At 44.4% G+C, this 24,583-nt stretch overlaps 1 protein-coding gene across 6 annotated transcripts in view; it reads left to right on the top strand.

Annotated features, from left to right (window-relative positions):
- The window catches only part of LOC126235685 (ankyrin repeat and fibronectin type-III domain-containing protein 1), a 760,613-nt gene that overhangs the window by 523,298 nt on the left and 212,732 nt on the right, over positions 1–24,583 (top strand). The window contains exon 1 of one of the 6 annotated variants that reach the window (XM_049944423.1): positions 6,267–6,436. The exons of the other annotated variants lie outside the window; for them this stretch is intronic. Coding sequence (XP_049800380.1) covers positions 6,406–6,436 — 31 coding nt within the window. The 5' untranslated portion in view covers positions 6,267–6,405. Of the gene's footprint in view, positions 1–6,266; positions 6,437–24,583 lie in introns of those variants that run through there. 6 annotated transcript variants of the gene reach the window in all.

Below are 24,583 nucleotides of genomic sequence, written 5' to 3'. Positions count from 1 at the left end.
AATGTCAAAAATAAACGTAGAAAATTTTGACAAAATCGTAACAATTTTAGCTGTACAATTAAAGTATCGTTGTGTCAGAACATTACGAAAAAGATGTGCATCTTCATCCTCACTAATTTGCTGTTATACGTGGCTCTGAACATCTGGACCAGTTTACGCTTTTCAGTTCTACTAGATGCTTCTGAACGAATTTGTACAGGAACATCTTAATCGTCAGTTTTTCTTTTCATGAGATGAAACCCCGTTCAGCCTATATACTGGGTGATTCTTATTAGCGTTTAAAAACCCACGATGCAACATACTTGTCGCTAAGGTAAGTAATTTCATGTAAGACATAGGTCACAAATGTCAGGAAGTACACTAAAGGGGGATGATAAATGTTGACCGTGTGACGTCACCAGATGATGCACCTTGCCGCACGTGCAGCGCTTGAGCCCATTGGTCTGTCACACGTCCTTCCAAACTACATGCACGACTTCAACGCGTGGGGCTCAGGGTTCGAGTCTTGCGTCTTGGAGGCAGTACGTTTTTCCATTCGGTTTGACAATTATGTGTCTGCTTTGAGATAAGATAAAAAAAATTGGGCAAAAGGAAAGAAACACAAAACAAAACAACATTTACTTGAGTACAGCTAGGACAATAATTCTGTAACTTCTACGTTTGCAACAGATCACATTTAAAAGGCGTTTGAAATTTGTATTGTGTGCTTGAGTACAAGTACTGCTTCGCTCTGTCATCCTTTCAAGCACGCGCTCGAAAACACCCTCCGTATTTTGGATCTCTACAGCGGTCATTTGGCTACGCGGGCTGTTAGTTCATTTGGGACACTGCTGGTGTGCTGTAAACTATCTCCTTCACACCAACCACAAAAAATAAATAAATAAATAAATAAAAATAAATGTGGGTTTAAATTCGGGGATCTTGCTGGAATCTAGACTGGCCCGCATTTCCCAATCCACCTATCTGGATACACCTGGTTTAAGCAGTTTCTTGTTGCGATGGCATAGTGCGGGGGAGCTGTATCCTGATGTAGCCCCATGTTTTCTCTTACTTTCAGAGAAACATCTTCAAGTAGCTCTAGCAGAACCTTCCTTAAAAAGAGTGAGTAATTAGGGTCATTTGCTTTATCAGGTAACCTGTTCGTTCATATTATTTGGCTGCCTAAAATTCCCACCCAAGTATTAATCTTAAATTTGTCTTTCCAGCCGTGCTCATACATTTTATGGGGGTTAGCATCGGACCAATAAATGTTACTTTTGGTATTGAAGATTCCTTCTTCATTGTTGGTGTTGTTGTGGTCTTCAGTCCTGAGACTGGTTTGATGCAGCTCTCCATACTACTCTATCCTGTGCAAGCTGCTTCATCTCCCAGTACGTGCTGCAGCCTACATCCTTCTGAATCTGCTTAATGTATTCATGTCTTGGTCTCCCTCTACGATTTTTATCCTCCACGCTGCCCTCCAATACTAAATTGGTGATGCCTTGATGCTTCAGAACATGTCCCACCAACCGATCCCTTCCTCTAGTCAAGTTGTGCCACTAGCTCCTCTTCTCCCCAATTCTATACAATATCTCCTCATTAGTTATGTGACCTACCCATCTAATCTTCAGCATTCTTCTGCAGCACCACATTTCGAAAGCTTCTATTCTCTTCTTGTCCAAACTACTTATCGTCCATGTTTCACTTCCATACATGGCTACACTCCATAGAAATACTTTTCAGAAACGACTTCCTGACGCTTAAATCTATACTCGATGTTAACAAATTTCTCCTCTTCAGAAACACTTTCCTTGCCATTGACAGTCTACATTTTATATCCTCTCTACTTCGACCATCATCAGTTATTATGCTTCCCAAATAGCAAAACTCCTTTACTACTTCAAGTGTCTCATTTCCCAATCTAATTCCCTCAGCATCACCCGAGTTAACTCGACTATATTCCAAAAAATGACTCTGAGCACTATGGGACACAACATCTGTGGTCATCAGTCCCATAGAACCTGGAACTACTTAAACCTAACTAACCTAAGGACATCACACACATCCATGCCCGAGGCAGGATTCGAACCTGCGACCGTAGCGGTCACGCGGTTCCAAACTGTAGCGCCTAGAACCGCTTGGCCACACCGGCCGGCCGACTATATTCCATTATCCTCGTTTTGCTTTTGTTGATGTTCATCTTATATCCTCCTTTCAAGACACTGTCAATTCCGTTCAACTGCTCTTCCAAGTTCTTTGCTGTCTCTGACAGAATTACAATGTCATCGGCGAATCTTAAAGTTTTTATTTCTTCACCATGGATTTTAATTCCTACTCCGAATTTTTCTTTTGTTTCCTTTACTGCTTGCTCAATATACAGGTTGAATAACATCGGGGAGAGGCTACAACCGTGCCTCACTCCTTTTCTAACCACTGCTTCTTCATTAAATGTCACTTTGTCGGTAAAGATAACAACAGAAGTAAAAGTAGTGTCCTCTTGCTATCGCGCACGAAACCATTCACTAAATTCAGTACGAGGCGCACAACTTGTGCATTTTAGCCTTGTTGTAGGCTTTTAAGCCTTTCCGTTCCACGCACGCCACACCGTTGACAACGAAGTACGCCACTGGCCAGCGGCTTGCCGTGTACTCGTTTCCGTGTCAGGGTCCTGTTGTATCGCGCCAACGTAGCTCCCTCCATTTGGTCTCTTATACCGGTACGTCCGAGACCATGTAAGATTGAAATTAATGATAAACATATACATGCGACGGGAGCAGCTTCAAATACAGTATGAGTGGGGAAGCTTCTACGTTTAAACTCTCGAAACAAGGTTTTAAGCTACTGTACGTATTTGCAAAACATACTTCTTGATTGTTAACATAAAAACCCATAAAACAATTATTAACAACGTAGAAATTATTTCACACGTTAGATCTTGTCTGATAATTACCCTAGACTTCAGAACACAGCCTGTCTGAACACTGTATTACCTTCCCCCAATGCATTTTTCCGCCTTCAGTAATTACTTACGCGCATGATCCCTGTTTCACGCATTCGATGATCCGCAGTACCAAACGATACACGAGAAGGTAAAAGAAGCTGTGAGAAAGGATCTGCGTAAATCCTTCTTATTGCAAGCGTATTGGAATTAGCAGCACCACAATAGAGCTGCATGTCGGCAAGGTCGTTAAATGTAAACCGATTCGTTGTAGTATTGTATTACCACTGCCGCGACAGCTACCGTATCACATCGGTTAATGAAAGAACGAAGCCTAGAGGAGCGATGTGTAGCACTGCCCCACACCGGCGACCGCATGATCCACAAGTCCAACCGCTGAACGTGCAGTGCACGTCACCTGGTGACTTCACACGTTCAACATTTTCATCCACTTTTGAGGTATTTTCCGACATTTACGTTCCCACGTGTCTGATATTAGACCACATGTCTCAGCATCATATAAAGTCGCTTCAGGGTTTTTTTTAAACGTTAATAATAATCACCCTGTAGACACTAGATCTCGGTAAACACGCTTTACTATCCATCAAAAGGTACTCTACAGATCGTTGAACAGCCGTTGTATAAAGTTAAGATGGGTGCAAGCTTATACATCTCAACATTATACAACGGCTGTTCAACATTCTGAAGAGTACCTTTTGATAGATAATAAAGCGTGTTTAGCACATTATTTCAGGTCCAGTTTTCGTTGTCGCCCTTTACAACTTTATACATTGTCACATCTTACAGTTTAGAGTTGCTACTTCTGGGAAATCCTACAGAACAGAGCGTGCCCTTCCTTAGTAATGTCCATCCTTACAATCAGCGGTTACGAACCTGAGTACACGATTTGACTCAGTATAATGAATATCGATCGGTTTTAATGTCAGGAGTTTAATGACAATTTTCAATTTTAAGATTGGCTTCGAATTACTGTACGTTATGTGGCTGGCGTGCGATGTTACAACTCACTGTGCACACCAGCTGACGTCGTGATAGCAATAGTTCTCTGTTTTTTAGTCCTAAATCTGAAGAAGACCTAATTTGACAGAAATCAGTCGTAGCGCATGATCTAGACTATTTTATACATTAAATATAATCCACAGGGTGAACCAGAACTCCACCGACAAACTCGCAGAGGTGGTAATACGCTCCAAAAAAAGAAAAAAAAGTCCAGTAAACATGGGGTCTAAAACGCATACTTGCACTTGTTCATCATCGATACTGTGAAATACACCTCATCTACTTCATCTAGTTTTCTGGGTATGGTACCGCGTCATAATGTATAAAACTACTGCTGCTGCAGAAAAAAACCAACATTTCGGCCACGGTTGCAGCGGCCTTCTTCTGGGTCTTTGCATATTTTGGGAGGAGCTAGTATGGGCCCAACAAGAAGAAAAGTTCAATAAATTATCCAACTCATCCAAGGACGAAGTGGCTTGTATGGCGTTTTTTCAACAGTTTCTTGAATACTGTTGATTAGTGTGGGGTTCTCCGCCCGGAGACTGTGTGTCCGTGTCGTCCTCATCATCTCATCGTCATTCGAGAAGTGCCGAGACTGGAAATGGAAAGATTTGGAAATTATACGGGCGCTGGGGATCACGATGTTCAGCGCCCCGGAAACCAACATCATCATCATCATCAGTGTGGGATCGTTACCAGGTGGGACTGATGGAAGAAACAGAACATCGAACGGAGAGCAGCGCCTTTCGTCACAGGAAGGTGCGAGAGTTGTTACAGAGATTCTCAACATTCTCCTGTGGCAGACGTTACAAGAGAGTCGTTGTGCATCACTGTGAGGTTTATTCTTGAAATTTTGAGGGAGTACTTTCCGGGAAGAGTCGGAGAACATAGTACTTCATCCCACATACATCTCGCGAAATGACGGCGACGAGAAAATCCGAGAAATTAGAGCCAGTACAGAGGCTTACCCACAGTCATTCTTGCCATGCTCTATTCGCGAGTGGAACAGGGAAGGGGGAGGAGGGGGGGGGGAATCAGTGGTACCAGAAGAGTAATCTACGCCACACATTAGGTGGCGTGTGGCGCATGATGTAGATGTAAGCTTGCGTTCTTAAATGCTTCTCTTGAGATCTATGAACACTTATTCAATGAAGGAGGTGAACAAATGCTTATAGTTATTAACGTACGCATTTTAGATCCCTTGCTTACTAGACATTCTTTTCTCATTTCTCCATATTATCACTTCTGAAAGTTTGTCGGTGGAGTTCTAGTTTACCCTGTATATCTGAATGGTAGGCTCCATGTGGTTCCCAAGTTGTGCAGCGACCGTAAACCATAAAATTACTAAATAAGCAGCAACCAGTCGCAAAATCATGTTTTCTTTATTTACTTTTGCAAATCGATTTCTACTGATTAACAGTCATCATCGGTGCTTTCAACGTATATGGTCCCTGAGTAGTAACACTGTCTAAAGCACAGATCAAACATAGACTTTATGTTTGACCTGTGCTTTAGGCTGTGTTACTACTCAGGGACCATATACGTTGAAAGCACCGATGATGGCTGTTAATCAGTTGAAATCGGTTTGCAAAAGTAAATAAAGAAAACATGATTTTGCGACTGGTTGCTGCTTATTTAGTAATTTTACCCTGTATATTGTATCTGCTTCCCTCGTTGAGTTACTTTGAGTTTGTTTGTTCTTCTTTAGGTTTTCCTTAAACTGTTCTCCGCATCTACTGTCGGATTGTTGTAAGCGAGTTTGTGCATCGAGTGATAACGTTGACGTGATAAGAGAGTGCAAGTAAACGGGAATCCGAGTTCGACGTCCTCGCACAGTGGTTTCGTTCGTACGCGCGACGAGTGAAGAAGTGGAGACTATGAGCGCGTGCCGGACCTACGACAACGGCTGACGACTTCGCCGGGCGCCTGAGATGGAGCTCTCGCAGCGCAAGCGGAACTCGGGGCTGAGCGCGTCACTGCGGCGCGCGCGGCTGCTGCGTCTCCGCTTCAAGACGGACGCGGCGCCGCCCCCGGCGCCGCCCCCGCAGGCGGTCCGCGTGCCCGTGCTGCGCACGCCGCCCCCGGACGCGTGCGCCGAGAAGCTGCTGAGCGCGCAGCCGCCCCCGCCGCCCAAGGTCGTGTCCGTGCTGGGCCTGCTCAGCGAGCAGCAGCAGCTGCGCCAGCGCCGCCACGCGGGGGCGGCGGCGGGGGCGGCGCGGGAGGCGGCGCCGCCGCAGCGCTCCGCCGTGCGCCGCTCGTCGTCGCTGTCCGAGCTGGAGGAGCTGGCGCACGAGGCGGTCGTGCTGCGCGGCAACCACAACCACAGCCTCGGCGACGCCGTCCACAGCCGCAGCTTCCGGACGCTGCCGTCGCACATCAGCAAGAGGCTGTCGTCGCCCTACCTGTGGCCCAAGCTGCCGGACGCCGCCCACGTCAAGGGCCGGGCCGGCGACAACAGGAGGAACTCCATGTGGGCCGCGCACCCCAGGCACAGCCACAGTACGGGATGTTGTTGATCGCTGTCGCGGCTCGTTGCGCTGTTTACTACTACTGCCATCCAGACCGTCAGCAACCATTTTGAAACAAGCTCGGCTTTTATCTTCTCTCCGCGCAGCAACTAATACAGTGTTCCAAAGAAAATACGGGGTGATTCAAAAGTAGCTGGAAACAGAATGAGATTTTCACTCTGCAGCGGAGTGTGCGCCGGTCCGGCACACAGTTTTAATCTGCCAGGAAGTTTCATATCAGCGCACACTCCGCTGCAGAGTGAAAATCTCATTCTGGAAGTATCCCACAGGCTGTGGCTAAGCCATGTCTCCGCAATATCCATTCTTCCAGGAGCGCTAGTTTTGTATGGTTCACAGAACAGCTTCTGCGAAGTTTGGAAGGTAGGAGACGAGGTACGGGAGGAATTAAAGCTGTGAGGACGGGTCGTGAGTCGTGCTTGGGTAGCTCAGTTGGTAGAGCACTTGCCCGCGAAAGGCAAAGGTCCTGAGTTTGAGTCTCGGTCCGGCACACAGTTTTAACTAGCTGTACACGCTTCGTGGGAGTAATTATTGCATCCAAACAAGTATAAAATGTTAAATAAAGTTTTTTTCTGAAATTTCTTTATTTCAGAGTTATGCAGCAGAGTAGGGATCACAAGAGAAACACAAACAACACAAAATTAATTCTTCTCAGAAAGCAACTACACTAAGCGACCCTAAATTCAACCCAGTTACATACTGTACATTTACCCCAGAACATGTTCAAAATTATGTCCATGTAGACGAAGACGATGATGTCCTTGACGTCTCCTCGCTCTTTGAATGTTGCGGGCTCTGTTCATCACATTCTGTACAGTTTCACGACCATTTTCAGTTCACTGGTGCAATTGTGCTACATTCTCAATTGTAACACCATACACGAGCTCCTTGAGGCGGCGCCAAAGGTGGTAGTCCAGGGGGTTAAGATCTAGAGATCTGGCGGGCTAAGCAACTGGTCCTGAACGACCTATCCACTTATCGGGATACTCTCTTGCCTCCCGACTGAAATGTACAGGGACACCGTCGTGCATAAAAGATACGCTGGTTCGTGTAGCGAGTGGGACATTATGAAACAGACCACTCAACTGATGTTCCAAAACCTTGACACACTCTGCCAGTCAGACAGTGTACAATAACATGCGGTCCGAGAAACTGATTGTTCTCTATACCACGCCAGATGATCACTGCCAAACGATGTTGATATCCTTGTATTGTAGTTACACGAGGATTCTGAAATGCCCACAAGTGCACCTTATGAGCGTTCACGATATCCGCACGGGGAAAGAGGCTCTCATCCGTAAACAGTACCCGACAAGTGAACAGTGGATCAACAGCACAGTGCTCGAGTAACGCTTAAGGTAGTCTACTTCTGTAAGTTCCTCCTCCTTCTGCATATGAAATGGGTGGAATTGCTGTCTCCTGCCCGCATCTCGTGGTCGTGCGGTAGCGTTCTCGGTTCCCACGCCCGGGTTCCCGGGTTCGATTCCCGGCGGGGTCAGGGATTTTCTCTGCCTCGTGATGGCTGGGTGTTGTGTGCTGTCCTTAGGTTAGTTAGGTTTAAGTAGTTCTAAGTTCTAGGGGACTTATGACCACAGCAGTTGAGTCCCATAGTGCTCAGAGCCATTTGAACCATTTTGCTGTCTCCGAAGCTAACGCCATACATTTGGTTGAGGAACCTATACAGTGGCACTTACAGGGTAGGTACTGGTGGTCGGATCTCCATCTACCATTTCCAAGGTGTTCTCAACACCCCCTCCATCCAGTTGAGGGCGACGTAACCGTGGCGCATCACGAATGCCGTATTTCCTTAAACGCCTGTCCATAGCTGTGAAAGTCTGATGGTTTGGAAACGGTCTATCTGTAAACATTGCATATGCCGTCGTCTTGCTGCTCGTGCCTTGCCTTCTGCTGTGTCATAAAGGACGTGTATATTCGCGTATTCACGATATGAGTACGCCTTCGTACTGTACGCAACGACAGCAGTCTGTGAACTACCGACAGAATGAATGTACGTAGTTCATCTGGGGCCGCCACATTACAGCAGCGCCATACTGTACAACGGACTATACCCGTGTCAAATAAACACAGGCATCCCGTGCCAGAATCAACCGAGCAGTGTAGAGGAGTATACAAAGCAACATCATTCGATGTGCAGGCGAACACGACACGCCAAAAGCTTCTACTGGCCCATGATGTAATGCCTATCACAAATGAGATTATGCACCATTGATGAGGTCCCATACTCCGAGGAGCGTAGGGAACGATGCGGGAGACCCGCACCGCCGACTAGGCAAGGTCCTAGTGGAGGTGGTTTTCCATTGCCTTCCTCCGACCGTAATGGGGACGAATGATGATGATGAAGACAACACAACAACACCCAGTGATCTCGAGGCAGGGAAAACGAGAACGCTACTGCAAGACCACGAGCTGCGGAATGCATCATTACTCGGAAATAAAGCAATTTCAGACAAAACTTCATTTACATTTTACTCTTACTTTGATACATAAAGTGCACCCACGAAATTTGTAGAGTTACTTTTGAATCACTCTGTATAAAGGGTGTCAATTTACTTCCTATGCAAACTAATAATTACAGCTATCTGACATATAGTATGTTTTTATGTTGGTTAGTACCTCCAAGCAGACGTGGCAAGAGCAAGCCGCTAATGCTGATATTCACATGGGCAGCAGGTCAGGTGTTGAAGTGTGGGCACGTGGACGCAAAACGGTTAGTCTATACTGAAGGATGTAGTCGACTTAGTGGTGCATTTGTGGCCATGCACAAAAAAAAAACAGGCCGTAAAGTTTGTAGCAACACCCTTACGTGTGTACATATTAAGGTGCCAATATAAAAATATCTGCACTTAACACACCTTACATCCTATACAGGGTGTTACAAAAAGGTACGGCCAAACTTTCAGGAAACATTCCTCACACACAAATAAAGAAAAGATGATATGTGGACATGTGTCCGGAAACGCTTAATTCACATGTTAGAGCTCATTTTAGTTTCGTCAGTATGTACTGTACTTCCTCGATTCACCGCCAATTGGCCCAATTGAAGGACGGTAATGTTGACTTCGGTGCTCGTGCTGACATGTGACTCATTGCTCTACAGTACTAGCATCAAGCACATCAGTACGTAGCATCAACAGGTTAGTGTTTATCACGAACGTGGTTTTGCAGTCAATGCAATGTTTACAAATGCGGAGTTGGCAGATGGCCATTTGATGTATGGATTAGCACGGGACAATAGCCGTGGCGCGGTACGTTTGTATCGAGACAGATTTCCAGAACGAAGGTGTCCCGACAGGAAGACGTTCGAAGCAATTGATCAGCGTCTTAGGGAGCACGGAACATTCCAGCCTATGACTCGCGACTGGGGAAGACCTAGAACGAAGAGGACACCCGCAAAGGACGAGGCAGTTCTTCGTGCATTTGACGATAACCCTAATGTCAGCGTCAGAGACGCAGATTTTCTGTGAACGTTTGGGCAGACATTGTTGGTGATGTCTTGATTGGGCCCCATTTTTTCCAACTGCGCTCAATGGAGCACGTTATCATGATTTCATGCGGGATACTCTGCCTGTGCTGCTAGAACATGTGCCTTTACAAGTGCGACACAACATGTGGTTCATGCACGATGTAGCTCCTGCACATTTCAGTCGAAGTTTTCGTACGCTTCTCAACAACAGATTCGGTGACCGATGGATTGGTAGGGGCGGACCAATTCCATGGCCTCCACGCTCTGCTGACCTCAACCCTCTTGACTTTCATTTATGGGGGCATTTGAAAGCTCTTGTCTACGCAACCCCGGTACCAAATGTAGAGGCTCTTCGTGCTCGTATTGTGGACGGAAACGCTTACTTTCCATGTTAGAGCTCATTTTATTACTTATCTTCAAATCACATTAATCGTGGAATGGAAACACACAGCAACAGAACGTACCAGCGTGACTTCAAACACTTTGTTACCGGAAATGTTCAAAATGTCCTCCGTTAGCGAGGATACATGCATCCACCCTCCGTCCCATGGAATCCCTGATGCGCTGATGCAGCCCTGGAGAATGGCGTATTGTGTCACAGCCGCCCACAATACGAGCACGAAGAGTCTCTACATTTGGTACCGGGGTTGCGTAAATAAGAGCCTTCAAATGCCCCCATAAATGAAAGTCAAGAGGGTTGAGGTCAGCAGAGCGTAGAGGCCATGGAATTGGTCCGCCTCTACCAATCCATCGGTCACCGAGTCTGTTGTTGAGAAGCGTACGCAGGAGCTCCATCGTGCATGAACCACATGTTGTGTCGTACTTGTAAAGGCACATGTTCTAGCAGCACAGGTAGAGTATCCCGTATGAAACCATTGAGTGTAGGTGGAAGAACATGGGGCCCAATCAAGACATCACCAACAATGCCTGCCCAAACGTTCACAGAAAATCTGTGTTGATGACGTGATTGCACAATTGCGTGCGGATTCTCGTCAGCCCACACATGTTGATTGTGAAAATTTACAATTTGATCACGTTGGAATGAAGCCTCATCCGTAAAGAGAACATTTGCACTGAAATGAGGATTGACACATTGTTGGATGAACCATTCGCAGAAGTGTACCCGTGGAGGCCAATCAGCTGCTGATAGTGCCTGCACACGTTGTACATGGTACGGAAACAACTGGTTCTCCCGTAGCACTCTCCATCCAGTGACGTGGTCAACGTTACCTTGTACAGCAGCAACTTCTCTGACGCTGACATTAGGGTTATCGTCAACTGCACGAAGAATTGCCTCGTCCATTGCAGGTGTCCTCGTCGTTCTAGGTCTTCCCCAGTCGCGAGTCATAGGCTGGAATGTTCCGTGCTCCCTAAGACGCCGATCAATTGCTTCGAATTACTTCCTGTCGGGACACCTTCGTTCTGGAAATCTGTCTCGATACAAACGTACCGCGCCACGGCTATTGTCCCGTGCTAATCCATACATCAAATGGCCATCTGCCAACTCTGCATTTGTAAACATTGCACTGACTGCAAAACCACGTTCGTGATGAACACTAACCTCTTCATGCTACGTACTGATGTGCTTGGTTCTAGTACTGTAGAGCAATGAGTCGCATGTCAACACAAGCACCGAAGTCAACATTTCCTTCTTTCAATTGGGCCAACTGGCGGTGAATCGAGGAAGTACAGTACATACTGACGAAACTAAAATGAGCTCTAACATGGAAATTAAGCGTTTCTGGACACATGTCCACATAACATCTTTTCTTTATTTGTGTGTGAGGAATGTTTCCTGAAAGTTTGGCCGTAACTTTTTCTAACACCCTGTACAATAAAACACTATGACGGTTGATACTACGCAAATGGAAAAAATAAGCAGTTAACTTTTAGACTTACAACGGCAGCTGAATTAGGCCACCATTGCGACCAGGCATTTTCGATTACGCTAAGCGATTCTTTGAGCAATGAATATCATAATTTTGCTTCGAAAGCGATATAAATCTTTTTCTGCCGTTAAATGTCAGCGTAGTGATCTAAAGATTCCCAGTTCAATTCTCAATTGATCTTATGACTTTTTTCTGTCCCCTGTCGCTTCTCTCGCCTCTGCCAATGACTAACATGTATGGAAACTGTCGAGCTTCAACATAGTTCAGAATCCATATTAAAGTTTAATGTCCCCTATAATTGGCTAGTAAATCAATTCAAAGGTCGGAAGAAAGCAAGGGCGTATCATCTCCTTTAGCACCACAAGTAGTGGAGCGCTGCGGTGTTCAGCATTCGGGATTAGCCGACTACTAAAACTGGGCATTCGTGCGATTCATTTACCAAAAATTTTTTTTGCCTGGTGTCATCAGGCATCTTCAGTGGCTTCACCTCAATGAACTACTGTTCCGCTCTGTTGGCGTTCCTATGGAAGAGACCTGCTCCGCTCCACTACATACTCTGCAAAAGCGTGTTGATCGTCTGGTTTTGGTTCACTTGCTGACACAACGGGATCTTCCTGGCTCGGCAGTCGGTGGATGTGCTCGTCTCGGACCGCAGGTTCACATTTACCGTGCAGATATTTTGGCGTCACTGCCTCCTTGTGGTTCCCCGTGGGAGACAAGCGGTTGTTTTTCTTTCTGCTGGTTAACGATCATCTTTGGCCGGCCCGAGCCCGTGAGTGGTTTTTCTGCGCTATTTTTCGAGCTACTATGTGCAGCTTGCGGTAGGTTAACAAATATAATTCAACGACAGTATGCTGATTTTGTGTATATTTTTGTGACGATACCACTATGGCTCTATAATTGTAGGGAATGTTATAAAAAAGGTATACTTTGTCATATTTTAGGCGCATGTCTTCATATCCATTACAGTAATAATTTTTCGTTATGTCATATTTTATTGTTCTAAGACGTAATCTGTTCACTATTTGCAGCAGATCTGAAGACGGTCATTGCTGACGGAAACCGGTAGTCTAAAGACTAAACTTTTTGCGATCATTAGCGGAAATATCAGACAGTCGTTCAAAAGACGGATTAATTGTCCGCCGACTGACAGAGGACATCGGGCTTCTTAGTTCCGTTTCTGGATACGAACCAAGGCCCTCTGATAGTGAATGAAATTTGCTCATTCTGTAAATTAGTATGGAACGGAGGGGGTCTATTTCACAGACACGTTCGTGGACAGATGGAGTAGCAAGTAATCTGAATTTCACTAAATGTAGCCTAATGGAAGTGAAATACAGATATTCATTACAAGATCTCTATATAAAGGAAAGAAAGAGATTTATTAAAGTGCCAGTTCAGATATTTACACAAACTGTTTCAGTTTATTCCGGGATTTCTCCCAATATAGGCGAGAAATCTACATCAAATATTTTTATGCCCCACTTCATAATACGAGGGTTGGAACTTAAACAGTAGCAACTATTTATTCGCAACCGATACAAAAGGTTTACATGTGTGCACCTGTTACTGTCCTTCAAAGTAGTCACCAGCGTTGTGTAGAACCCGTTGCCAGCGATGTGGGAGGCGTAGTATACCGTTAGCAGAGCCTGTTCTGTTGATGTTGCGAATGGAGCGGTCTAACGTTATGGTGATTTTCGTGTACGACTGTGGTGGTGTTATCCTAACGCATACGTTTCTGCACGGCAGACCACCAATTCACAGTATTACTGTTCGTTTTTGGAGCATCACCTGCGACCAGCTCTGAGAAAGAAGCAGCGACGTTTTCTGCGCAACCCACCCATTTTTCACGACAATGCGCGGGTGCGTACAGCGCAAGCTGTGGCTGCTCTGTTCGGTCGATAGCACTGGAAAGTACTGTACCACACCCCGGACTTAGATCCTTGTGACTTTGATTTGATTTAGAACATGAAGGAACAATTTCGTGGCATTAGCTTCAGAACTGTTCCAGAGATTCGACATGCAGTAGACCGCTGCATTCTCACCATCAACAGAACAGGCTCTGCTGACGATGTACTACTCCTTCCACATCGCTGGCAAAGGGTTCTACGCAACGCTGGTGACTACTTTGAAGGATAGTAACAGATGCAAACATGTAACTCTTTTCTATCGGTTGTGAATAAATAGTTGCCACTATTTAAGTTCCAACCCTCGTAGTTGTGGCATGCGAACGTACGTGTATCGGAATTCTCAGGGACGAAGAGACGCATCTGAGTTTGCCAGATGACGTCCAGATTTAACACATCTGATATTTTCCAGTGATGAATGGTAAAGTGTATTATGTTCCATAGAAATGGCTATGAAGTCGTTGTAAAAATAGAATGATAAATGAGAAACGAATTAGAATTAGGTTGATTATCAAACATGCATTACTGTTCATTTTAGCGTACCCTGCTCGCTGTTGCAAATCGAAAGAAAGTTCACATCACTCTTTTTATCAGGTGCGAGCGTTGGTTACTGTCAGCTTCAGACAGTACTCCCTATTAAATAAAATACTGTGTTGTTTCGAACCATACTGTATATCAGTATACATACTGTATATCAGTATGTAATTAAATCATCTCAAAGGAGTATGAACGAGAATAACTGAATTATAAGCTGTGAAAACTGAATGAAACGCCAAAAATGTTTGTCTCATTATGTAGCATCATTGTCGTTTAGTTTCCAAACTTTGTATACGTAGATGGACGTTATGACACGCCGGCAAGGTTTCTAGGTTCACGATGTTAGCTGATTTTTTTTTTCGCTAGTTTCCTAACACTCTACAGAGAGTTTCAGCGCTCCGCGAAGTTCTCTGCTCCGTTGGAAACATAAATATAAATGTTGCTCAGATGTAACTAAGACTGTCCGTAAAATCGAGTAACATTACACGCACCACGTTTTATGTTGGCACATGCCGACCCAAATCACGCCTGGCGAAGAAGGCAGGGCTGGGCACTGATGCTTCGGAATGAAACATGTCAAACTACTGTACTCCCTTACTCGGGGATAATATTTTACAACTCCTCTTAACAACAGAAATGTAACATCATGGGGCAAAAATGTACCCTGGACAAATAGCAATTTAAGTTGTTGCAGAATGCACCGTCGTCCTTTCAGTGTCTGTTATAGCTATCGTCTACAGGGTGAAAAGTATTTAAACCAACAAACTCTGGGAGGTTGTAGGGGACATCAAAACAAATATGTTTTCCTAATGTCATTTTTTTAAGGATTATTTAAACCGGTGGAGGCCGTATTACGCTCTTCAGTTGTTAGAGGCCGTATTACGATCTTCAGTTGTTAGAGGGCGTATTACGCTCTTCAGCTGTGGGCAACTGCTGTCCACCAGTGTAGTAGTGCATTGTCTCTAATGGAGCGATACACCTGGAGAGAGTACACTGGTATGGTTGGTGCGTACTACGTAGCGCACCACAACGGACGAGCTGCACAGCGGGTTTATCAACAACAATATCCTAATCGCCGTATCCCGCATCATACGACATTTGATGCTGTGTACCAACGTCTGCGTGAGATCAGGTCATTTAGCAGGTTACCCGGACAGGGACGCCGTCGCACGGTAAGAACGCTGCAATTTGAGGAAGCTGCCTTGCAGCATGTGGAGCGGGATCCTTCAATCAGCACTCGTACAACTGCGCGTAACATGGGGACGAATCAGACGAATGTAAGAACAGTCCTTAGAGAGCAATTGTTACGTCCATTTCACTTACAGCGTGTCCACAACCTGGAACCAGTTGATCATCCACCCAGAGCATAGTTTTCGCAGTGGTACCTGGAACAGTGTGAAATGCATCCTACATTTCCATCCTCTGGGTTGTTTACCGATGAAGCAACGTTCGGGCGTGATGGAGTCTTCAACATGCACAATTCGCATGTTTCGAGTGAGGATAACCGACATGCCACACTTACTAGCGCTCATCAAGTGCGGTTCTTCGTTAATGTATGGGTCGGTGTTGCTGGGGCTGTTTAATTGGGCCGTATCTGCTACCTACGCCATTAAATGGCAGGCACTATTACAATTTTCACACCAGACCATTGCCAAAATTGCTGGAAAATGTCCCGCTCCCTACAAGGCTACGCATGTGGTTCCAACATGACGGGGCGCCGGCACGTTTCAGTCGTCGTGTGCGTCGATTCCTAGACCGACGGTTCCCAGAAACGTGAATTGGCAGAGGTAGTCCTGTACTATGGCTTGCTCGATCCCCAGATATGTCCCCTCTGGACTTTTATGTGTGGAGAGAGATGCGCTACCTTGTTTCTGCAACTCCTGTTGCATCAGAAGAGGATCTGGTTGCCCAGATTGTAGCAGCAGCAGCAGGAACAATTCAGGATACTCCTGGGGTTTTTGCCAGTGTCAGACAGAACATGATCCGACGGTGTAACCTTTGTTTACGTGTCAATGGAGGCATGTTTGAAAATCTACTGTAATTGAAATTGGGTTGTGTTTATGTGGTGTCTCTTGGTCATAAAAAAATGGAAAAGTGTTTGTTGGTGTAATTCATTTGCCGCCATAGAAATCTTCCCCTACCGGTTTAAATACTCCTCATAGGAAAAAATGACATTAGGGGAAAATATTTGTTTTGATGTCCCCTGCAACCTCCCACAGTTTGTCGGTTTAAATGCTTTTCACCCTGCGTAAGTACGCTGTCTGCTTTTAGAGAACAGGGGCGCTCGTGTCTTTGCATTCGCCGGAGCAGACTTATTTTGTTTCTTTGTTGCCATATGTTTCCCCATTAGGCCCGGAGACGCGAAATCGAGGACAGCCTCCGTAGCCACAAAGCCGCATCCTGTTGTAGCGGGAAGTTATTCCGTCGCACATCGGCGCACCACTGCTCGAGGCGAGGAGACTCCGGATTCGCTCTGGCATTTCATCCGGGCGGTCGACGAACAGTCATTGTACAGCCCACACGTAGGGCCGTGCCGTTAATGTGTCACATGTCTACTTTAAAAACTCACAAGAGTCTTTCAGACCGAAACCGAAAATGGCTGCTTCTTCATTTAGAATGTGAGTAGCTTGCAATAAAAAAATGGCCAGTCCACTTTTCAGGAGAGGAGGATGTTGTTTATCTCTCTTCCAAGCGTCTGCAAGATTAGACGTTATCTCTGAATCACATTTGCGTATTAATTCTGATAGTAATTTTCTCGATCTACGAGGGTCATTCCAAAAGAAATGCACACTATTTTTGTAAAAATACAGTTTTCATTTTGCATGTGTGAAAGTTTTACAGTGTGTAGAACATACATCCTTCCCGCTTTTTTTCACACTTAGTTCAACCTGTTCCCGTGAGTGGCGCCGTCACAGCATGTCTTCAAAATGGCTGCTACACTTGACGTTCGTCAGAAGCAACGTGCTGTCATAGAATTCCCGTGCTGTGAAAACGAGACAGTGGGAAACAACCACAAAGGTGTATGGAGATGCTGCTGTCGATCGCAACACAGTTAGCCGGTGGGCAAGCAGGTTACGTGATGAAAGCGGGTACGGCAATATTGAGGATTGTCCTCGCAGCGGCAGGCCTCGTACTGCACACATCCCAGACAATGTGCAGAGAGTTAACGAATTGGTGACTGCTGGCAGACGCATCACAGTGAACGAATTGTCACGCAACGTTGGGATAGGGGAAGGAAGTGCTTGCAGAATACTGAACGTGTTGGCGTTAAAAAAGGTTTGTGCCAGGTGGGTTCCCAGGATGTTGACAGTGGCTCACAAAGAAACAAGAAAAACGGTATGCAGCGAACTTTTGGAACAGTACGAGTATGGTGGAGATGAATTACTTGGAAGAACTCTGACAGGTGATGAAACAAGACTCCATCATTTTTTACGAGAGACGAAGAGGCAATCAATGGAGTGGCATCATGCAAATTCACCCAAGAAAAAAAAAATTCAAAACCACATCTTCTGCTGGAAAAGTTATGGCTACGGTGTTTTTCGATTCCGAAGGATCTTGCTTGTGGACATCATACCAAATGGAACCACCATAAAGTCTGATGACGACACTGAAGAAACTTCAAGCTCGACTGAGTCGTGTTCGACCACATCGGCAAAAGCAGGATGTTTTGCTGTTGCACGACAATGCATGGCCACATGTCAGTCAAAAAGCCTTGGAAGCGATTACAAAACTCGGATGGACAACATTGAAACACGCGCCTTACAGTCCTGACCTGGCTCCCTGTGACTATCATCTCTTTGGGAAACTGAAAGACTCTCTTCGTGGAACAAGGTTTGAAGATGATGACTCCCTTGTGCACGCTGCCAAACAGTGGCTCCAACAGGTTGGTCCAGAATTTTACCGTGCGGGTATACAGGCGCTGGTTCCAAGATGGCGTAAGGCAGTTGAGAGGGATGGAAATTATGTGGAGAAATGAAAATATTGTGCCTATCTGATGTATCTACACACTGTAAAACTTTCAAACATGTAGTGTGCATTTCATTTGGAGTGACCCTCGTAGTAGAAAACTGCGCTGTAAACATACAGCCGGCCGCGGTGTTCTAACGGTTCTAGGCGCTCAGTCCGGAACCGCGCGACTGCTACGGTCTCAGGTTCGAATCCTGCCTCGGGCATGGATGTGTGTGGTGTCCTTAGGTTAGTTATGTTTAAGTAGTTCTAAGGTCTAGGGGACTGATGACCACAGGTGTTAAGTCCCATAGTGCTCAGAGCCATTTTTGTAAACATACATGTGACGATATTTGTAAGAAATGAAATGTTTTCTCGCTACAATTCCAAATTCTTTCTCAAACCGGAAAGCCACATCACACCAAAGTTATAATCAACGATAATTATCTTAAGAGAAATGTTGATGTTTGCTACAAAAATTGCACAACAGTCGATATCACCACATAATGTCACCGACGTCTGTTACCAGTTACGAAGAAGACTGGGGCTTTCACAGATTCTGAGTGACTGATTCTAGAATTATTGATTCCTTACCAGTCGGTTGTGGAGCTATACAGTACCTATTTTGCAGTGCCAAAGTAACCCTAGTCTGGTTGCATTGCCGGCCGAAGTGGCCGTGCGGTTAAAGGCGCTGCAGTCTGGAACCGCAAGACCGCTACGGTCGCAGGTTCGAATCCTGCCTCGGGCATGGATGTTTGTGATGTCCTTAGGTTAGTTAGGTTTAACTAGTTCTAAGTTCTAGGGGACTAATGACCTCAGTAGTTGAGTCCCATAGTGCTCAGAGCCATTTGAACCATCTGGTTGCATTCGTCGCGGACTAACCTCATATCCAGACATCGTGTCATCTTCATTATAAATCTACCTAAACCTCGATTTCGAGAAAGATTTAGTTGGTCAAATTAGTAACTAGGTTACAATACACGAAATGTTCCATGTGACACCGATAGATCTAGGTATCCAGCCAAGGTCTGCGACAAGTGACTTTGTGACTGATATTCATAATTTTATTTTCTTGGAGAAACACTGCAGTGTTTCACATACAGGGTGCAGATATTTTTATTGGTGACTGAGGACAGTGCACTGAACAACCTACATCAGTATTTACTTCATTTGCAGACTAATATTTATAGCTATTAGGACTAGTATATTTTTAGGCTGGTTAGGCCTGTAAGTACACGTGATAAGAACGCTTATTTTCCCTTAGGCAGCATGTCAGATGAAGTGTGGACACGTGGATGCAAAACTGTTAGTGTATACCGTGAGGCGTAATACACTTTGTGCTGCAGTCACGATCATGTAGAAAACATAAGCTAACAAATTATGTGGCTTGTTTGCGGGAAGACTGTTAGACGCAGAGAATAAACAACAAACACAATGGAATGGGTACATATCAAGGTACCAATAGTCACAATTTCTGCACTTGTACCCCTAAGATCCTGTTTATTTTTAATGGGACTAAGGTCCAAAGCGAGGGGAAAGATCCACCGTGGTATAACAATCATGTACGAAAGGTACTACGGAAACAAAGAAAGCTTCATCATAGGTTTAAGAGTAGTCGAATCATAGCTGATAAGGAAAAGCTGAACGAAGCGAAAAAGAGCGTAAAGAGAGCAATGAGAGAAGCATTCAACGAATTCGAACATAAAACATTGGCAAACAATCTAAACAAGAACCCTAAAAAGTTTTGGTCATATGTAAAATCTGTAAGCGGATCTAAATCCCCTATTCAGTCACTCGTTGACCACGATGGCACCGAAACAGAGGACGACCGAAGAAAGGCAGAAATACTGAATTCAGTGTTCCGAAACTGTTTCACTGCGGAAAATCGTAACACGGTCCCTGACTTCAGCCGTCGCACGGACGCCAAAATGGAAAATATTGAAATAAACGATATCGGAATTGAAAAACAACTGCTATCACTTAGTAGCGGAAAAGCATCCGGACCAGACGAGATACCCGTAAGATTCTACAGTGATTATGCTAAAGAACTTGTCCCCTTTCTATCAGCAATTTATCGTAGATCTCTGGAAGAACGTAAAGTACCTAGCGACTGGAAGAAAGCGCAGGTCGTTCCCATTTTCAAGAAGGGTCATAAATCAGATGCGAATAATTATAGGCCTATTTCGCTTACGTCAATCTGTTGTAGAATAATGGAACATGTTTTGTGTTCTCGTATTATGACGTTCTTAGATAATACAAATCTCCTTCATCATAACCAACATGGATTCCGCAAACAGAGATCATGTGAAACTCAGCTCGCCCTATTTGTCCAAGAAATTCACAGTGCCGTAGACACTGGCGAGCAGATTGATGCCGTATTCCTGGACTTCAGGAAGGCATTTGATACGGTTCCGCACTTACGTTTAGTGAAAAAAATACGAGCTTACGGAATATCGGACCAGGTTTGTGATTGGATTCAGGATTTCCTAGAAGAAAGAACACAACATGTCATTCTTAACGGTTCAAAATCTGCAGATGTAGAGGTAATTTCGGGAGTACCGCAAGGAAGCGTGATAGGACCTTTATTGTTTACAATATACATAAATGACTTAGTTGACAACATCGGTAGCTCCGTGAGGCTATTTGCAGATGACACGGTTGTCTACAAGAAAGTAGCAACATCAGAAGACTCGTACGTACTCCAGGAAGACCTGCAGAGGATTAATGAATGGTGCGACAGCTGGCAGCTTTCCCTAAACGTAGATAAATGTAATATAATGCGCATACATAGGGGCAGAAATCCATTCCAGTACGATTATGCCATAGGTGGTAAATCATTGGAAGCGGTAACGACCGTAAAATACTTAGGAGTTACTATCCGGAGCGATCTGAAGTGGAATGATCACATAAAACAAATAGTGGGAAAAGCAGGCGCCAGGTTGAGATTCATAGGAAGAATTCTAAGAAAATGTGACTCATCGACGAAAGAAGTAGCTTACAAAACGCTTGTTCGTCCGATTCTTGAGTATTTCTCATCAGTATGGGACCCTTACCAGGTTGGATTAATAGAAGAGATAGACATGATCCAGCGAAAAGCAGCGCGATTCGTCATGGGGACATTTAGTCAGCGCGAGAGCGTTACGGAGATGCTGAACAAGCTCCAGTGGCGGACACTTCAAGAAAGGCGTTACGCAATACGGAGAGGTTTATTATCGAAATTACGAGAGAGCACATTCCGGGAAGAGATGGGCAACATATTACTACCGCCCACATATATCTCGCGTAATGATCACAACGAAAAGATCCGAGAAATTAGAGCAAATACGGAGACTTACAAGCAGTCGTTCTTCCCACGCACAATTCGTGAATGGAACAGGGAAGGGGGGATCAGATAGTGGTACAATAAGTACCCTCCGCCACACACCGTAAGGTGGCTCGCGGAGTATAGATGTAGATGTAGATGTAGATATTTTAACAGTTTTCGAGAACCCTCATAAAAGAGCAGTACAGCGCTTGCATCGAAATTTTTCACTTATATAAGTTGAAAATGCGAAGAAAAAAGCTGCCGACTCGATCATCTCACCTCAGTTGCTGCGTAAATATAGTATAAAAGACAGAAACTGCCTTCCGGCAGCGAAGCGACGTAGGTACACTGCACATGTCGAGCAAATTGTCAAGTTTACACTGCAGGCAGTACTGATAAATACGCTTTCACATACACTAGGCTATCATTTTTTTTTTTGTCTGCGATATGCTGTCTCAAAGCTAAAAATAGTTTTCCCTTCCCGATTATAACCAACTCTAATCAAGGTTTCCAGGAGATTTACCTTCGATATAAGGCAAACGCTGGAACCGGAAATCCCCTTCACAAATTTTCCTAATTGGCGCTCCTTCTGCCCAATATCAGTTCTTCTGATATTTGGCTGACAAGTCCCTGACGGCACCATGGATCAATAAGCGAACGGCACGCTCTACCTAGAGAGAGGAAAAATGAAAAAAAGAGAGAGAGAGAGACCAGCTTTGGTCTTCAAATTTTCCGCCTCATTTACTGAACGACTCACATCGGGCACTGATAAGCCTTACACCAGTGTAGGCTACACCCCTTTTCACGAGCATTTAAATTTCTTGCAAAATGTATGTGATATTATTTTTTAAAATTCCTCAGAAGACAAAGAGTGTTACAGATGGTGATACAGCAACACCGCGGTTAACCGAACTCGGGTTGACCGAAACTCGGGTTATCCGAAATGCCTCCGGAAATCGCGAAAACTGTGCTGTCCAAGAATAAGCTGTTAGCGGGAAGAAGTGAAGATCTGATCTTGGGTTGCTTCACCACCAACTGGCTTACCAGACCAAGCAAAGCTACACTACCGACAATTATGCTTGCGAGTGGTTGAAAAAGGAAGTTTACTGGAAACTATTCCTGCTAATTACGTTGTTGGTGTTTCTGCCCTTTCTGAATGAGTGAAACTCAAATCAGAATTTCTAGAGCAAGTTGTGAAAAATACTTGCAGAAGAACTGTGAAAAAATCCAACTCTGAAATAGTAGGCGAAGCCTTTTTTCTTTTTGTTCACTCAACAACGAGAACAGGGCATGGCTTTGACTGCCCTCGTACTGCAATAAAAACCTAAAATGTTAGCTGAGTTGTTAGGCGGGTAAGGAAATGATTTTTGATGAAGCTCTGGACGGATAGACAGGCATAAAAACAGATACGGCATTCGCCAATTGAATATATGTGGAGAAAAGTTCTCTGCAGCCCCAGACGTGGTTGATGTTTTCAAAGCAAAGTTTGAAGATTATACTCAAGGCTACACCATGGACCAAATTTATAATGTCGTAGTTAATTTCAAGATGTTGCCTACATACTCCTTAGCTTCCTCAAAAGAAAGTCTGCCCCAGGACACAAAATGAAGAAAGAACAGATAACTGTTCTTTTGCCATCAGACGCTTCTGCTTCACATAGAATGCACCCGACATGTATTGAGAAGTCGAAAAAACCGCGAGCCTTAAAGGATGTTGCCCAACAACGTAATTTTCGGCAGTGTAGCTTTGTACGAAAAAATGGCAAAAAAAGAGCACAGAAAATATGTCGCAAACAGCGACAATAATTCTCAAAAACATGTTGTAACACACAATAAATAGGATTAAAAAAACCACTGATGATTGTTATATTTGTCGCTGAAACTAGTTTGGGAAAATAATGAAATAAACGAATAACAAGGTGTTTTGCATCAAGGCGGACTCAATTTTTGATGCTGTTGTTCTTCTACGCAAACACGGACCAAATGGAAGAGTTTTTACTGAATCGCCTTTTTTTTTTTTTTTTTTTACTAATAATGACATATATGGGTATGATCCGTCTTACAGTTCAGTTTCGTGCATTAAAGACATTTGACTTTCCGTTTGTCGGAAAAAAAATTTAAATCCACAGCCCAATTCGTTGCTTGTTGGCTGTGACTCTACGTTCCTTAAACAATATCGCATCTTTTCAGCAGCTAGTTTAATCCTAAATGAGGATGAATAAGGAATATCATTCTGGAAACATTCCCCAGGTTGTGACTAAGCCATGTCTCCGCAATATCCTTTCTTTCAGGAGTGCTAGTTCTGCAAGATTCGCAGGAGAGCTTCTGTAAAGTTTGGAAGGTAGGAGACGAGGTACTGTAAAGCTGTGAGGACGGGGCGTGGATGGTGCTTGGGTTGCTCAGTTGGAAGAGCACTTGCCCGCGAAAGGCAAAGGTCCCGGGTTCGAGTCTCGGTCCGGCACACAGTTTTAATCTGCCAGGAAGTTTCAGGATGAATAAGGTTTATCTTTATCAAAGCGACATTCGACAGCTTATTTGAGGGGAGTGGACAGAATAAAATCAGCAAATAGTGTGTTGTTTACTTTGTACCTCGAACCGATTTTGGATTTTTGTGTCTTTTCTTCAGATGAAAATCTCTCGACTATTAAACCTAAGTGTACCATTTAATCTTAATATTTTTGTTCATGCCTGTTGTGTTATGAAGCACGTAAAACCATTTCTGCCAATCGGAAATAATACAGTAATTCAGTTATTGGGTTATGAAACACATAAAACCATTTCTGCCACTCGGAAATGTTACAGTAATTCAGTTACCATGATATAAAGATAGCATTAAACTTACGATTGTGAACCTGAAACTGTTAATTACAGCAGAAATATGCGCTCTAAATGCTGCAGCGTGTTGCATCGGATAAATAAATTTGCAGTATTATGATATAACACTATGATGAATACTAAAAACCAGTTATGACGTCAAGTAACACAGGCAAATATTTGTAGGTAATCATTTTGCAAACGCGGCATGAAACTGGAGAGCTCATAAAGGACCAGTTGAT

This window comes from Schistocerca nitens, chromosome 2, assembly GCF_023898315.1.
Source record: "Schistocerca nitens isolate TAMUIC-IGC-003100 chromosome 2, iqSchNite1.1, whole genome shotgun sequence".
Taxonomy (NCBI): domain Eukaryota; kingdom Metazoa; phylum Arthropoda; class Insecta; order Orthoptera; family Acrididae; genus Schistocerca; species Schistocerca nitens.
The sequence above is the reverse complement of the archived record's forward strand: the minus strand, read 5'-3'. Positions and strand labels throughout refer to the sequence as shown.